The 17,214-nt window shown below is 40.4% G+C and overlaps 1 protein-coding gene across 1 annotated transcript; it reads left to right on the forward strand.

Annotated features, from left to right (window-relative positions):
- The first annotated feature begins 290 nt into the window (after positions 1-290).
- LOC139738849 (uncharacterized) lies at positions 291-4,212 on the forward strand. Its single transcript, XM_071649484.1, has 5 exons — positions 291-379; positions 1,106-2,402; positions 2,973-3,041; positions 3,541-3,630; positions 4,159-4,212. The coding sequence occupies exons 1-5, from the start codon at positions 291-293 to the stop codon at positions 4,210-4,212; spliced, it is 1,599 nt and encodes a 532-aa protein (XP_071505585.1).
- Positions 4,213-17,214: the final 13,002 nt, after the last annotated feature.

Genomic DNA, 17,214 nt, shown 5'->3' on the forward strand with positions numbered 1-17,214 from the left:
AAGGCGCCCGGCTCCCACAATGTGTCACACACAGCATTCACAAAGTTGCTGGAAAGAAAAAGAGTGGGATCTTTAGATGCAACCTTAAGATACATACAGTGTAGATACACTTGTATTCTGGTACTCTGATGGAGAAAAACCCAGAGTATTATAGCTGATTGTAATTTTCATTAGTTGGACTAAAATGGAACCGTGGAGGTGTCAGCGCTCTTTACACGTGCAATTCACAAATTAGCCAATAACTGAATGAACACAATAAAATACACATTAATGAGCCATCTGCCCACACAATGGGAGTGAACCAAATCCTCCAGGGTGCATCGAGATACTTAATCCAGCAAAATGAAGAGGATTATGTCGTCAACGACGTTTCCGTGGGGTACAGAATATCGATCGCTCAAGATGACAAACAATACCGGCCCTGACTTTACTATCGCCCAGTGGAGGAAGAAATGTGTATATTACGTAATAGACCGCGTCTGTAGTTAGAACATTCCTGAGCGTCATGTGTGATTTCTCATTACATTGCGTAATTAAAACGTTATTGCTTCCTGATGTAATCTAAAAGTCTGCAGTAATGCGATTCATAGAAAGTATTTCACACCACTATAAGTTTCCGCCAACACTTCTTCAAAGTTATAACGGAACAGAAAGCGTTTTATGCCACAAGATGCTCAAGATGGCAAAGGTTTGATCAGAGAACGTCACCTTTTAATAAATGACCCAACGCAATACGCTAGCAAAACAATTGTATCCATGTTCTTAATGTAAATGAGTTTTCATTTTCAAACCATATTGGTGATGTGACGTACGTTTCAAACCATGAAAAATTCTCTTGACAGAACTGCTACACAGATCCACATTCGAATTCTGCTGATAGCAGAGATGCTATTATGATTATGTTTCTTGAAATGACGATTTTAGATAGCTGCAAGAGTTCAGAAGTTCTGCAAAGAGAAACAATCTGCATGCTACGTGTATTTCCTCCTGCAAATTTAAAGATACTGTATGAAAATAATGGAAGTGAAAACCATCATAATAATCTTTTTCTTTTTAATAGTTGAATAACTAAGATTGTGTCTATTCAAACGTTTGTTTTTCGCAGGTATCGTTTCATATACAACGAGAGCCAGAGCAGCAGGATGTCTAGAACAAACAGTGTTACTCCCCTCGTGCCTGAAGTAACTGAGGTTTCACCAGCGAATGCAGATCATATTAACAATGGCTATGTTAGAAACACTCAAGCGTTTGAACTGATTCCTCCAATCACTCAGTCGAACGGCACACCGAAAATCAGTTCGCTGCAGCAAAACAACGATATCAAAGTCTCCGATGACCAGGTTCACGACAAGAAAAATGGTGGTCACTTGGTCGTCTCGCTGGAGCCGGAGGAAAATGAGAAGGGAAGGAGTTCGTTGGATTATCGCACAGATCTCGACATGGATTTCTACTACTGTCTGAGACCCCTCCTGCTGTGCATGCAATTCTTTGGTATTTGGCACGGCTATATCGTTGATCCTTTGCACAACCCTCCACCAAAGACGTTGTTCAAGAAAATATTCAACTCTAAGAATTACTCCGTCGTCGTTCAGATTTTCCTCTGGTTCAACGCCATCCGCTACTTCCCTTCATTCTTCACCGGTTCCCTGCTCGATCCCCAGCGCCTGTTCGCGAAAGTTATCTTCCAGGTGTTCACCCTCCAATGCGCCCTCAACTCCAGTGTCTTCTTCTGGTGCTTGTCCAAACCAAACAAGGTTGCCATCTTCTTCCACCATTTCGAGGTTTCGATCCAAACGAACCCTGAGGCTCGCGTCGACCCCCGCTGGCTGCGGAGAGGAAGCTGGGTGTGCGCTGTAATCGGTTGCATTTTCATCACCATCCATTTTCTGAACCAGGGGACCAACACGATGCTTCCTCTCGAGCTCTTCAGAAACAACAGCGTGATCTTCAGTGCTCCGATGGAGAGCAGTTACCCACTCCAATTCCTTTTCCTTGTCATTTTCGTCTACGACTTCGCCGCATGGGTCTTCCCTCTCCTCTTCTTCATCCTCATATGTTTAATGTTATCTCGTCAGTTCGTCCTCCTCGACTCCCGCCTGGAAAAGTCCCTCCGCATCGCGCGCCTCGACGGATGCTTTCCGAAGGACTTTGAGATTCTTCGTCGGCAGCACGAGGCCCTCGCCACTGCTGTGGACACTTCAAACGACGGCCTTTTCACGTTCGTCAATCTGGTAACTTACATGACCATGGCACCACTTGCTTGCTTTCTTCTTTACCGCATCATCTCACCTGTGAAGTACGCTCTGGGTATCACCGGCTGGGTCATGTATTGGACGTGGATCATCTCTATCTTCATCAATGTCATTGTTGCTTCTTGGATCGCCGCACTAGTTAGTGACCGGGTAAGTCAGACTGTTCACCAGTGTATTGACGTGCAAGAGATAGAGGAAGAGAGACAGAGAGAGAGAGAGAGAGAGGGGGGGGGGGGGGGGACTCGCTAACAGATAGACATGAATAAAGCATAGGCCAGTAAGCAAACGCCTTGCGTCGATGTGCATGAGGAGATGCACTATTTTTTTAATGTCTTACGTCGTTACCGCTTTCTCCCCAAACTTCCATGCCTTCCCGAAGCATCTCTTCATATCTTGTAACCCGTTTAAATTTCGCTCAGTGTTTGTTTACTTAGAGGATGACGTTAAGTCTGTCGAAAATCAAAAATAAAGAAGAAAGAAACGACAACACATTATATATTGTGCGTACATTATACGTTAATAATGCAATGTACACATGTGAAAATGCCAACCGAATCCTGATTGCGTAAAGATGGAGTCTTGTGATGGCGTCCCGGTTTCATGTTGTCTCTGTCATGACTATGTAAGTATGATGTTGTTGCTCCACTGCTGTCGAAAACATTTTTAATTCTCAGAGTTGGTCATAAATTCCATGTGATCTCATGCTTTCTTCAATTCCAGGCTCACGACCCTAGGGAGAGGCTCTTCATGGTGAACTTGTGGAACATCACAAATGAGGAAATTATGCAGGTATGTGTTAAGAATTGTTTAGATTGCAAATAAAAAAATAAAAAAATACGCAATTAACTGAACCCATTGCTCCCGATTTCCTGTAATTAACCGTAAGTTCATTACGCGACAGACCACTTTCCGGGAAACAAAAGTTTAATAAGTGTGGAATGGCATTGTTGATGTTATTAACAACGTATATAGCGCATGGAACTGAGGGAAAAAAGAAGAAGAAGTGATGTCAACCATACAAAAATCACTTCTTTTGTAATTAACGGCATTCTACTGACGATAAAGGCACCAGAATTTTAGGGATCCTGGTATTAACAATATATTCTATGTCGCCACTCTGATGCAATTTGTCTTAAAAGGTGATCTTTGCCTCATGTCGTTCCTTGATGAGACTGTTTATAAATTGTATCCAAAAATCAAATTTGAATAAATCAGATACCATTAGATTACTGAAGTTTTTCTTCTTTGTATTGTTTATATTTTTTCGCACTCTTTTGCAAACTTTTAGATGAATGTGTTCCTCAACCGCCTCAGTGGAGATCCGATCGGCTACACGATTTTCGACCTTGTCACTATCACCAAGCCTTTCATTCTCACGGTAAGATTTTACTTCCTTTATTGAAAGTATTGTATAGACATGGCTGTATATGAATAAATGGGCATCACGCCAGTTTCGATTCACAGTAGGCCCTTTCATGAAAGTAATTAACGCACGAAGTGTTTTGACATTCTATTGCCTTGATTCCTATTCCGCTGTTATTGAGAAAGTGTCGGTACATCCGAATGCTATGACTAAAATATGATATCGTTTTCTGTACTAAAAGTGTGCAATATATAACAGTAACGCGTACACGTAAAGGATAATATGCCAGTTTTTCACAGAAGTCAAACTGATTAACGTAATAATTCACTTTGTTGCCATGGCATTTCATGTTTGATGGCGTCATATTTACACACGAATATCTCGAGATTCTTAAAGAAGTATTAAAGAATACAACGACAACAGAGAGGATAGATTTCAAGTATACTTCAGCGCTTGTATTATTTTCTTTCCTTTTTCTTAAAGAAGCTGCTAGCTCTTTCACACAGTGTAACCTCAATTTGTTTGTCCATACTCTTTCTTCAGATCGGTGGTCTTTTGTTGACCTACTATGCCCTCATCTCAGAGTTTCAAGGTTGAGCACAGCTACCGTCTATATTCAGGGACTTCAAAAAGAAAAGATAGAAAAGAAAGAACTATGGAACACGCCACGAGATTACTTCATGATTCGACTTTCCTGTCGAGAGTGAGAAGTGATGACGATCAGGAGCCAAGTATTATAAAGATTGTTAATTCATTCAATGGGAACAGCGGTCGGCGTTTGTCTGGTGGCCTTTAGAGCAGGCTACCCTGGATTCTTGGATCCTTGGAGGATTGGAGGATTGTGTGATGGTAACGCACATTCTTCTTACTTCGCATTAGTGTAACAAGGAAGTTAGGAGGAAAGGATTACAAAGCAAAGTGGTGCCATAAAATACATGTCACCGAGTCGCGATTACGATGCTGTAACACATGTTGTATACTTTAAAGATTCTACTTGCACAGTAATAAAACATGCATGAAGTTTTTATCGTAGCAATGAATAGAAAATGTTATCAAGTGTATGTCATTGTAAATGGTGTTTAAAGGTTGACAAGGATTGACTTGACTCAATCTAATAGAGGAATATTAATGTCGTGTCTAATGCTATCACTTTTTTGCAATGTAAATTAGTGGGAGTTATGTAATTGAGTGTTTTTAGAATGTCTACAAATGATCAAATTTGCTCCGTTTACATGTATATTGGGCCCAAAATTTAAAAATACACAGGTAAGAAACGCCTGTAATTGATACAACCTATCTTACACTGAGTTTTACACCTCTAATCTGGCAATTTGCTGCTTTCTACAAGAGAATCTTATGATTATGATCACGTAATGCTGCCTACGATCATAAAGAGATGCTTGAGGGGTGAACAAAGGGGCCGAGGAGACACGGAGACATGGAGAAAACAATATCTTTTGCTCATGAACTGAATAAGCTTGAGGTTCGAAGGTTTTTCTGTACATAATCTTTGCTTGCCAATCATATCTAACATCTAACACTCTATTGTACACAAATAGTGGTCTATTGTATGTCTTATGTCGTAAGAACTTTTTTTGAGATGATCAATACAGTCACATTGCGATGGTGTGGGTCTCATCAATGTCTCCCGTGTAGCTCACTATATAGCTGGCTCTCTTCCCACGTACTCGCCTCTACAATAGCGAATGTCGTGTTGTTTCATTGCTAGTTATGGTTGCCGTGTGAGAAACATAATCGTGAATAATCATTTGAATAGTTTTTATTATCTATTCGTGTATTTTGTGTATTTTTTAACATAACGGAAAACAGGAATACACACACATAAATGCACATAAAATCTGACAGATAGGCCAGCTGTACGCCAACATTGGCAACAGAAGAGAAAACAGACAGAGACAGACAGACAGACAGACAGTCTGACTGACTGACAGAGACGTAGATAGACAGACAGAGTGTGATATAAACAGAGGAAGGTAGAGAAAGACAAGTACAAAAAGAGTTCGAGTTGTTCGTTACCAACATACATGTAGCTCTGGCATACAACCTGTAAAAAAATGAATTCGACAAAGGAATTGAACAATGTCGATAAAAGAAACAACATCACGCACAGGAGACACTGCCTCCTGGTAATGGACAATATAAGAAAGGAAGCAATACAGAAACATGTGGTTCCATTACTGTATAATTTCCCATCCCACCTTTGCATTCTATCGAGAGATTCATGTGTCTCGTTCGACTGATTTCTGTAGGCCTACCTATGAAACATATCATATTATCAACATAAAAAGTTAAATGCGCTCATGTTAACACAGTTTCATGTTGAATTCTCAAGTTTAATAAAGAATGATACATTAACATTATTGCATCACTCTTTGCTACATATTTTGAAAAGATGATCAGTCTTCTAGTTTGTGTGTGTATGCATGTGTGTGTGTGTGTGATGTGCCCGCGTGTGTTTGGGGTGCCTATTTCGTGTGTGTGCGTGTTTTTACGTAAATGTGCATGTGGATAAGTGTGTGTGGTGCTTTTATAAACTCATTTCACTATACCTGTTACCCGTAGACAGTGGAGAACGAAACAAAAAATGAAGTGAAGCTGTCAAGAGTTTGAGCGAATCGAGACTGCATGCATTCAGATGTATGCTGAATCGTATCAAAGTTAATGTAACAAAAAGACACATTTAAAGTTTTGACCCTTTTCTTTATGAAGCGCTTCACTGTCATTCACCAATTTCTACATATCTACTCGTGTGTCTCTTATGCAAATGTATGTGCGTGTGTGTTTATGAAAGGGAAATGGGAGCGAGAAATATACTACATTACACTAACGCAAAGAGATATGCACGGCCTTGTCCGTGTCAGTTCAGTAACATCCGAAATAACACCTACTCTCATTAGAGGATAGGTATAGACAAGCAGGGTGGTTATACGTTCGACAAGTACAGTACTTGGATAAGAAATGGTTAGATATGTAGATCTTTATAATTATTATGTGTGTGTGAAATTAACACAACATGACCGAAAGAGGGTAATTTATTATGTAAGTTATCCACACTCCATGTGTTGTACTGTACATGGGTTTACATGAGAAACGAAGAGTTTCATATTCCTTATACACTTTCCTCGGACTATTAACGTTATCCTAATCCTCTCCTGTCCGAGTAGAGAGTTAGAATAAACAATGCGAAGAAAGACTATCGGGCCGAATCATAACGTTCACGTATAATCGATTTCTTTGCAGCTCAGACGTTCATCGAGCACTACCGAACAACTTAGGGTTGCAGTTTGTCTTTTTAAGACTTTACTTTGACATTTGGTATTAAATGTATTATGCTGTAGTATGGATGAAAATATACAATTTATCCAACAAATTGCGTTGTAAAATATTATGTTTATGATTATACCACACTATTGCAATTACAAGCATTTCTTGTCCACTGAAGAGTAGACAGATTTCACTTTATAGCCGATCGTTTGCCAAATAACAACAACAAAACAATTGTATCGTACGTGCAAAATGAACATTTAATCCACTCATGAAGAAGAAGCAAAGAAAAAAAAACGCTTAAAGTCTGTGGCAGGTCAGTATAAAAACACAAAAACAGCAACATAGACAGACACATGTGATTTCCCCGACTGCTGGGATTTTACGCGTACATCTGAAATGTATATCATTCAAGCAGGAAAAAGCAACAAAACAAAACAAAATATGAATTTTGGAAAAGAGGAAAACTTGTTTGAGTATAACAGTGTAGGGAGTCGGAAAACTAATGAAGTTCGTGTGTCTATTTCATAAAAGTAGTTTTCACCCTATATTCCATTTAATATGATGCCTTTTATAATAGTTCATGTTAGACAGTTTGATGCCGTTACACGATGATGCCACAAGAGTGTTAGGCAAAATGTTGAAAGCTCAATTAACATCTATTCACCATACTAGCACTGTTTTGTCGAGTATCGTTTCGTTGAATATCAACGACAACTGAATCCCGCGTGGAGGAAAGAATAATGTCGTAAATCAAATCAAAACCAGGAGGAGCCGACATTTTGCAGCCTTGCGGGAAAACACGGCTAAGATCATCAACTAGATTTGACCAACTTCGATCAAAATTGTTTGATTGCTCAAAAAGAGCAGTTCTGATACATGAACCACCCCTCTTTTTTTCTCTCTTACAGTAGGCTATGCTATGGCCAAGGGCGTCCATAGCTTTTTTTTAAAGATATATTTGGGGAGCAACACAAACTGTACCATATTGCGTGTAATGGAAATCTGTTGGGTTCGACAATGATGTCAGTGATGCCGAGAGTGGGAGCGGAGCCCGAAGGAGGACGCGCAGACGCGGTCGCATGTTGGGCACGCAATAGCAGAAGAAGGGTCGGGATCCTTTCTCTGCGGGCTTGTCGCTTCTGGTCATGGTTTTCGAGCTCTCCTCGAATATTCGAACATATTTCATCCCTATAATCTAATTCGCAAGCTTACTGGGTGTTAGACACAACCTTTTGGGTAACGTATGCTGGGATTCTAAATATGTTGGCAAACCGGCGAGTTGCTTGGCATTGTAGCGCCAGCATCAAAATACCGTCTACCTTGGTCTTCAGAACACGATGATACGGCACAAATATACAGTAGAGTCAATTTATACAGCAAAAAGGGTCTCTAAGTAGGCCTACGTGTTCTCTCCTGCACCGTCTGTATTGATATTGCGTAAATATTAAACATTCATCGCGGCAAAGGTGACCGACTTCTTTCTCTTCTTTTTCAGTTTGAGAGTGATGTGTCTATTGCCGTGTGTCTTGTTTTGCTGTAAATAATTTTGCTTCGATGTTTATTACCTCCGCCAAGAACACTGAAGGAGGTTATATTTTTTGTTGTTTGTCTGTTTGTTTGTTTGTTTGTCTGTCTGTCTGTTTGCCCGATTGATCAAAAAGAATATGAACAGATTTGGAGCTATCTTTTTTTGTTATCAGCATTTTTTTTTTTTTTTTTTTGGGGGGGGGGGGGGGGGGGGAGTGGAGGAGGGCAGATTTTTTAAAGGATTTTTTTTTTTTTCAAATATCAGTAAGGCGATCATGAACGCTAGATGGCGCGCTTGCTTTTGCGACCCTCACAGCCATTGCGTTGTTGGCAAAAAAAAAAAAAAAAAAAAAAATGTAATGGCGGAAGGTCAGCAGTGAGGGCGTGTTTTCATAGTCCACACGATGATTTGAATGTAGGACCACAACTTAGGATAAAAATAATTGCAATATGGATGGAGGTGGTGCTTGGCGGAGGTCTGCACTCTCCTTGTGTGTGTGTGTGTGTGTTTTGTGTGTGTATGTGTACACTCTGTCATAAGCTACATGTAAATAAACCATGTGTGGGGTTTTTTGTCCACTATTACTACTACTACTACTACTACTAAAAAAGCTACGTGTAAAACGTAATGATTATTTACATCACTCACTTTCCGTGTCGTTCCTTGTCAGTAATTACAATAAGTATGTAGAGCCTACTTTGCATTGTTACATGTGTTTACCAGGTCGTTATTCCGGAATTGTGAATGTCCAAAATTTACATTGGTTGTTACTGTTGATCAGGAACCAAAAAAGAGTTCGGTAATGAGAAAGCAAAAGAAAAAAAGAAATGTTTTGCTCAACCGAAAATGAAGCAGGATTCGTTTCTTCGGAAATAAGATAGACTCCTTCAAATGAAGAAGAAGAAAAAAAGAAATCCACACGGTTTACAAACTAATATCAAAGTGTCGCCTGAGCAAATACATGAATATAAATGGATTAAGGTGTACACGCTGCCTATACTTTACTGCTCCCGGCACGCCTGCAACCTCTTATTGTATTTCAGTTTAATCTTCAATTGTTCAAAGGACAACCACAAATTAGTAAGGGGTGCGTGTAGGTTTTATACTCCCTTCAAATATACAAACACTCACACAAAATATGAAGTTTATTGGAGCTCTAAGGAACAAACAATACTATATCAATTTGTAATTGTGACATCGATGGCATCAATTGATATGCTTTCTTTTTTTCCCCTGCATGTTATTCAGAGAAGTTAATTGCATAAAGTTCCATTACATATAATGTACGCTCTAATCATATTTTCGTTTTGCGTGCTTATCATAGAGTCATTATAAAAGGTAAAAGCGCGGAAATGCAATTGTGACACTGCACCTCAAAACAAACAAAAAGTCGCCAGACATGAATTTTTAGTTAAGACCATATTCTGAAAGAGCAGACTTTAAGCTTTAAAATGATGTATAACTCAAATCAAATGGACTCTCCTAACCTATCTAAATATTGGAAAGAAAGCACAAACTCAGGAAAATTGTGAACTGAGAAAAGAGGCTCTGAAGTACAGTGTCTATTCAAGCGCTTAATCTTTACAAAACCGTGCTGGCTGTGCGATGAATGGGACCAAAAACAGGAAGTAAGCCACCAGAGTAACGACAATGAAGGGATTATCAGATTAAACTGAAATTGACCATGCCTCATTACCACATTCTGTCCATAATTAACCCCAACTTTCAAAGCAGTAGCAATATCCTTTCAAAAGTTATTAGAGTTGAAAGCGAAGAGTGTGGAGAAGGTTTTTCAGAAATGAAAAAGGGATTCTAAAGACACACCTAATCACACTATTCTACCAAAAATGTTCGAGATAAAGTGCTAAAAAAACACACTTTCCTGCCCGTTTTATGATACCAAATTTTAGCATAATGTAAAAGAAGACCCGCTCTTTCAGAAAATATGAAAAAGTCAAGTTCGGCTAGGTTGACCCATTTCACTTATTTTCAGTCCTCACGCCAAATCAGTGTGTGCGACTTTATGTTCGTTTTGAGGTGCACGGTCACAATTTCAGATTAACAACCTAAAGAAAAATCCAACATTTTCTCTGTCACTACATTCCCTTGGCGAGGATATGGGACATGATAGATTAGCCCTTCCCCCGTATTTATTAGACGATAAGGCTAACCCTTTCCCCCTCCCCCTCCCCGCGCAACATATCATTTTCTAATGAACGAATCTTCATCGACGGAATAGCTTACACGATTTTATCTTTAAAGGAACACACGACTTAGCTTAACGTATTTAATTCCACTCTATACAGAAATACAAACCGTTAACATTGTTACCCTTATCAATAAGAATAGTGCAACAGATGTTCAGAAATGTGAATCCTGTTTCCTTTCCGTCCTTAGTTAGGAAATCCCAGGTATACAAAATTTGATGGTTCAAATAAAGAATTTCTAAAACAATTGATCTTTATGATACCATAGCATTACCTGTACAGTGTATTACTAGCGTAATGTTGGGACAGGAAAATGTGAAATTCCGACTATAGTTCTCAACTTTCATACAGTGATTCTAAAAGATATCTAATCAAACAACAAAATTACTTTATTGTGAGGGAATGTTTTCAGTGCTCTCTTCATTCCAAATTTGGTAAGTAATGAGTAAACCACGTTAAGAGGATGCAAATAAGGATGAAACTGGAGCACATCCACATCAGCTGGATAGATTGAGGCACGATATGGAGTCTGTGTGGCGCTGTTTGTGTTAGTAGTTGTCCTGTTCACCGAGCGCTTTGAGACAACATGATAAACAGCCGCAGAGCAGTCCCAGACCCACAATCCCACCGACAACGATGAGGATCCACATAAGAGGAAGATTTTCTAAACAATGGAGGAAGAGAAAGATACAACAAACAGGAAGGTAATCAAAGCAACGAATACGAAAAAAGAAGAAGAAGTAAAGATTGAGGAATTGGCGAAGAAATGAAACAAAAATATAGACAATGTAACTGAAAGCAGAAGAAGAAGAAGAAGAAGAAGAAGAAGAGCAGAATAGGAGCAGAGGAAAGAGAATCCAAGGAAAAGGAGGAAAGAAAGGAAAGAAAAGGAGGGAAGGAAGTCAAAATGCAGCTGGGGAGAAGTAGGGCAGAAGAGGATGACAGATTGAGATGAATGTGAAAACGAGGAAGAGGAGGGAAACGTAGAAACAAATGAGAATGGAGGAGGCAAAAAGAAAGGGATGGGAGAAATCGAGAAAGTAAAAAATTACAGGATGATGTTGACTCTAAATTTTAAGTGGGGGAAATAGAACGCAGACAGAAAGCTGAGAAGGACATTTTGAAGTCACTCTACACACCCTACGCCATCATTCTGTGTTCTTTGTGGAATTCTCTCTATTATTGCTGTATCCTTGTATCTTTGCACTCCCTTCAAAAGACCTTCGAATGATAAGTATTTTTTTTCTTTACAAAATATCATTCTGGTATATCATTGTTGTCACTCCTTCGGGCTTTCAAACCAATTCAACATTCATATTCTTTCTCTTTACCTAAAACTCCTGAAAAAAGGCCTTTCAGAAATGCTCCTCCGCGTTTCATCATAGAGACTGGTGGACCTGCAGTAGTGAAAGACACCCAACGTTAGCTTTTATTTTCAACTCACATCATTTTAAAAATTACGGATGAGTTCCAGATTGTAGTCTGTTAAGGTAGGCCTACCAGCAAACCCCAATTTGCAATTTTATATATCAAAGTAAATCTGATACTATCCAAAAATGTAACTTCGGTATCAAATAAGCCTGTGCAAATCCTTGGCTCCAACCTCATTGGTATTGGACTATAGACAAGAGAGTATAAAGACAACGTCTTGACACATTCATGCAGGTTTTTCAGACTCTTATAATGTCAAGTTTAATAATTCCGCAACAATCATTATAATGCAAGCAATAGATGTCAAACATCTACTGTTTAAAACGGAAAGTTCAATATGTACTTGTATAGGTAATCAATTTGATTAGCGACTAGAAAAGCACTCTGAGAGCGCAGACCTCCGCCAAGCATGCAGCTCATTTCCACCACTGATCTTGTTCTTCCATAGAGATATATCAGTGATTTCCACCCATACGTACTTATAGTTATAGCATTAGCCGGGTTCACACGTACACCAATCAGCGGGATACAAATCTTGAGATTTGCATCGCGATCGTCATCCCAAGTTTTTTGCACGTGTGGACAGAAAAAACCTGAAAATTAACGGGATAAACATCGCGATGCTAATCCCAAGAAATCTTGCGCTGGTTCATCAATTAGCGGGAAAATTTGCCCCGCGCTGGTACGTGTGAACGGTCAGGATTAGAATCTCGAGTTTTTATATCCCATCATGCAATGCGCACATCGAACAGCGAGGCCTCTGCGAAGAGGTCCTTCACCTCTTTGGCGCACCAAAACAACAGCGCGCAACCACACCACTGACGCGTAAAAGACAATAGCCGGGTTCACACGTGCACCAATTAGCGGGATACAAATCTCGAGATTTGCATCGCGATCGTCATCCCGAGTTTTTTGCACGTGTGGACAGAAAAACCCGAAGATTAGCGGGATAAGCATCGCGATGCTAATCCCAAGAAATCTTGCGCTGGTTCGTCAATTAGCGGGATAATTGGGCACGCGCTGGTACGTGTGAACGGCTGGGATTAGAATCTCGAGTTTTTACATCCCATCATGCAATGCGCACATCACAACAGCGAGGCCTCTGCGAAGAGGTCCTTCACCTCTTTGGAGCACAACAACAGCGCGCGAACCACACCACTGACGCGTAAAAGACAATGGACAAAGGTAAGTGCGCGCAGGCAGTGATAGAAAAGGGCGCTGTGTGACCCAGTTTGCAGGCTTTGCTGTTATCTCTATCGGCAATTAGCGGGATAATTTGGTACGTGTGGACGCTCGCCAAATTAGCGGGATACCGATCGCGATCGCTATCCCGCTAATTTGGTACGTGTGGACGCTCGCAAAAAAACTCGGGATGAGCATCGCGATCGTCATCCCGCTAATTTGTACGTGTGAACCCGGCTAATGGGCAAAGGTAAGTGCGCGCAGGCAGTGCTAGAGAAGGGCGCTGCGTCACCCAGTTTGCAGGCTTTGCTGTTATCTCTATCGGCAATTAGCGGGATAATTCGGTAGGTGTGGACGCTCGCCAAATTAGCGGGATACCGATCGCGATCGCTATCCAAAGCTCCTATGAAGGACCTCTTCGCAGAGGCCTCGCTGTTGTGATGTGCGCATTGCATGATGGGATATAAAAACTCGAGATTCTAATCCCGACCGTTCTATCGTACCAGCGCGGGGCCAATTATCCCGCTAATTGACGAACCAGCGCAAGATTTCTTGGGATTAGCATCGCGATGCTTATCCCGCTAATTTTCGGGTTTTTTCTGTCCACACGTACAAAAAACTCGGGATGACGATCGCGATGCAAATCTTAAGATTTGTATCCCGCTAATTGGTGTACGTGTGAACCCGGCTACTGTGTGCTGAAAGTCGCCCTATTTCCCAATATAGAAACCTTTGTTACGTCATAAACCCTCAGCGGCACGGCGCGCCTCGCCCTATCAGAAACTAGAGCACGCACTTTAGGTGCGCGCATGCAAACCTCAAATACGCGCAGCCTGAACTCCCAAGTTCATTGACCCTACCTGCCAAAATATCAAAAATCCTTCATAAATTCCCCCAAATTCTCGGATCACTACCGAAAGTTAATCGTTTGTTACTTGTGTCATTCTAAACCTTTCCTGCAAGTTTCATCCAAATCCGTTAACTACTTTTTGAGTTATTTTGCACACGGACAAACTACCTAACTAACTAACGAAAGAACAAACAAATAGACCAAAGGTAACGAAAACATAACCTCCTCCCTTGGCGGAGGTAATAATGACACCCTGCGTTCAGACGATCCCCCGCTGCGAGGGGAATCTCCCGTTTGACAGGACATCCCCCGGCAATCCCATCGTGTGGACGCTCGGTGGGACATTCCCCTGTCCCCCGGAAAGCTTGTCGAGCCCGGCAACAAATTCTGGTGGGGGACAGAGCGCGCAGCTCATGCAGCTGTTTTCCCCCTAAGTGCGCATGCTCAAAATGCCATTTTGTACGCGCATACGGTGCCTAGCCGTGATTTGTCCCCCGTTCAGCGGGGGCTATCAAGACACGTGTGGACGGTCGATCGTAAAAAAGATACAATCTCTCTCTCTCTCTCTCCCCGCGAAGAGGGGGATCGTCTGAACGCCGGGACAGTTTTACTCGCGGTAGCCTCGTCAGTATAGAGCGCCAAGTGTCGCATGGTCTACTTCGTTACGAAATCAGTTATTTCATCCAGGAAATGACTGTATTTCGTTACGAAATGATTATATTTGGTTTGGAAATATAGTCTTTACATTACGAAACAGTAATTTGAACACTATATCGACGAAATGTTCCTTGCGTTAAGAAATGACTATACATGAATGTCGTTACGAAATAACAATTTCCCAATGAAATAACTAACCGTAACTGATTTCGTACCTTATCTCCAGCGCAGAGCTTTCATTTCTACTCAAATAAATCTCGTTTTCGGTAAACAATACAGCAGGTGAAGATCGTCTCATCCGCAGCATGTCAGAGTGGGTCCTGGGCAACTCGAACCTGGACACCTCGACCAGGTGGAGTTGCCCAAGGTCGATTATGTGATTGTACAAACACAAAAACTGTTGTCATATAAATGACGTAAATTAGTCGATTGCCGCACTGTCGCATTACAAAATGGTCATTTTGTCGATGCTATCTTCATTTCGTTACCAAAGGGCCATTTCGTTATTGAACGATTTTGTTTCATTTCGAAATGGTTTTGTTTCGTTAAGAAATGAACATTATGGATTTTAGTCGACGAAATTTTAATTCATTGCGAAATATATCCATTTCCCTACGAAATCGCCATTCGTAGGGGAAATATTCATTTCGAACGTAACAAAATAAACACATTTCGTTGACGAAAGGTCCATTTCATTACGAAACATAGTCGTTTCCTTATTGTATGGTCATTCGTTGGCGAAATATTTATTAATATATTACGAAATACATTAATTAGGTAACGAAAGGAAAATTTAGTCGACGAAAGGATCATTTTGTATTGAGTCATTTCGTGAGGAATTGAAACAGTCAACAACATTTTTCTCATCGCCCTGATAGACCACTTTGCGAAGATAGCAGAACACTTTGTGGCTCGTGAGACATTTCGTATGATGCGCTCCCAACTAGATCCAGCACAGTGCGGGAACCTGAAGGTGGTGTCTACTAAACAATGTTTTGTCAACCTCTTGAACACCTTGCAAAATCATGCAGACTCCACTAGTGACTAGTTCCCTCTCGACTCTCCTGTTAATTGATTTCTCTATAGCTTTCGCCCACGTTGACCACACTGTCGCCGTTGATATGGGAGTACGTCGCCATACGTCGCCTGGATCGCAGATTTGTTGTTTAACAGAGAACAGCTAGCAAAGTTCAAAAACGTTCATTCTGTCTAATTCATGCATCCTCACGTCAGGAGTCCCGCAGGGTACAAAGCTAGGAAAAGTTGTCTTTGCAGTCTTAAGCAATGACATCTTCAACAATAGCGAGCTGAATCACACGCCTACTGCTCCTCGGCACTATTAATACGTGGACGACCTAACGGTGGTCGAATGTCGTTAGATCAACAGTTAGTCTTCACTGCCTGACAAACTCGAGGAACTATAATAGTGATAGTATCTTCAAGAAGTGTATAAACATGAGTATGATTAAGTTTGGCAAGAACGCTTCTACCACAAACCATCATAAGGCTTAATAATCTTGAGAACACCAAAGTTGTTAAACTACCAGTGTTCATTAAGCCAAAATTTGAAATGGGACACAAAGACCAACAGCATTGTCCCTAAGGACAACAGTCAACTCTTCATCCTACGCAGACTTAAGTTCCATAGCCTCCCTCCAGCTGATCTTCTAACAATTTATTTGACCACTGTTAGACCAATCCTAGAATATGCTGTTCCTGTTTGGGCCGCGGCTCTTAACCATCCAACAGGTTGACTTGATTGAGAGCATACAAAAGCGAGCTTGTAGGATCATAGTATTTGGTCGAGGCTATTCCAGCGGTGTATCTTTTGACAGCGAAATCATACTTTCGTAACGAAATTACATTATCTTGTTACGAAATAGTTTTTTGAATTTAATTCAAATTGAAAGGGGTAATTCATTGATGAACATCCACTGCAGCGCGCAGGCTGAAATGGTATGGAAATGATGGAAAAATACATACCATAATGAAAAAAAAAACACACATTCGTGTAAAACTGTTGCACGATATCAACATTAATTGCAAAACAAACATAATTATGCATTTATAAAAAAATTCTAACATCACTGTTCTCATTATCAAAGATAATCCAAATTACTTAAAAATACATTTTCTCGTCTGCCTTGTCTTCTTCTTGCATTTTTCGTATTCCACTTCCCCTCCTTCAACTTCATATTATTCCCTAATTATCATTATCATAACCACTCGTTGAAAATTTTATTAGAATAAAACCACCATTAATTTTTACTCTTTTACTATAGCAACAATCAATATTACGTTCACCAAGACATTATTGCACAAAACATCAGGTTTACATCAATATAATAGTTCAAATACTAAAAAAGGAAGAAAATATCCCCCCCAAAAAAACACATACAAAAAGACACAACATAAAAAACGATTATTGCAATGGAACGATTAAGATGGAAATGAGA

Source organism: Diadema antillarum, unplaced genomic scaffold, assembly GCF_040938485.1.
Source record: "Diadema antillarum isolate AM-2024a unplaced genomic scaffold, OU_Dant_1.0 seq00000770_RagTag, whole genome shotgun sequence".
Taxonomy (NCBI): domain Eukaryota; kingdom Metazoa; phylum Echinodermata; class Echinoidea; order Diadematoida; family Diadematidae; genus Diadema; species Diadema antillarum.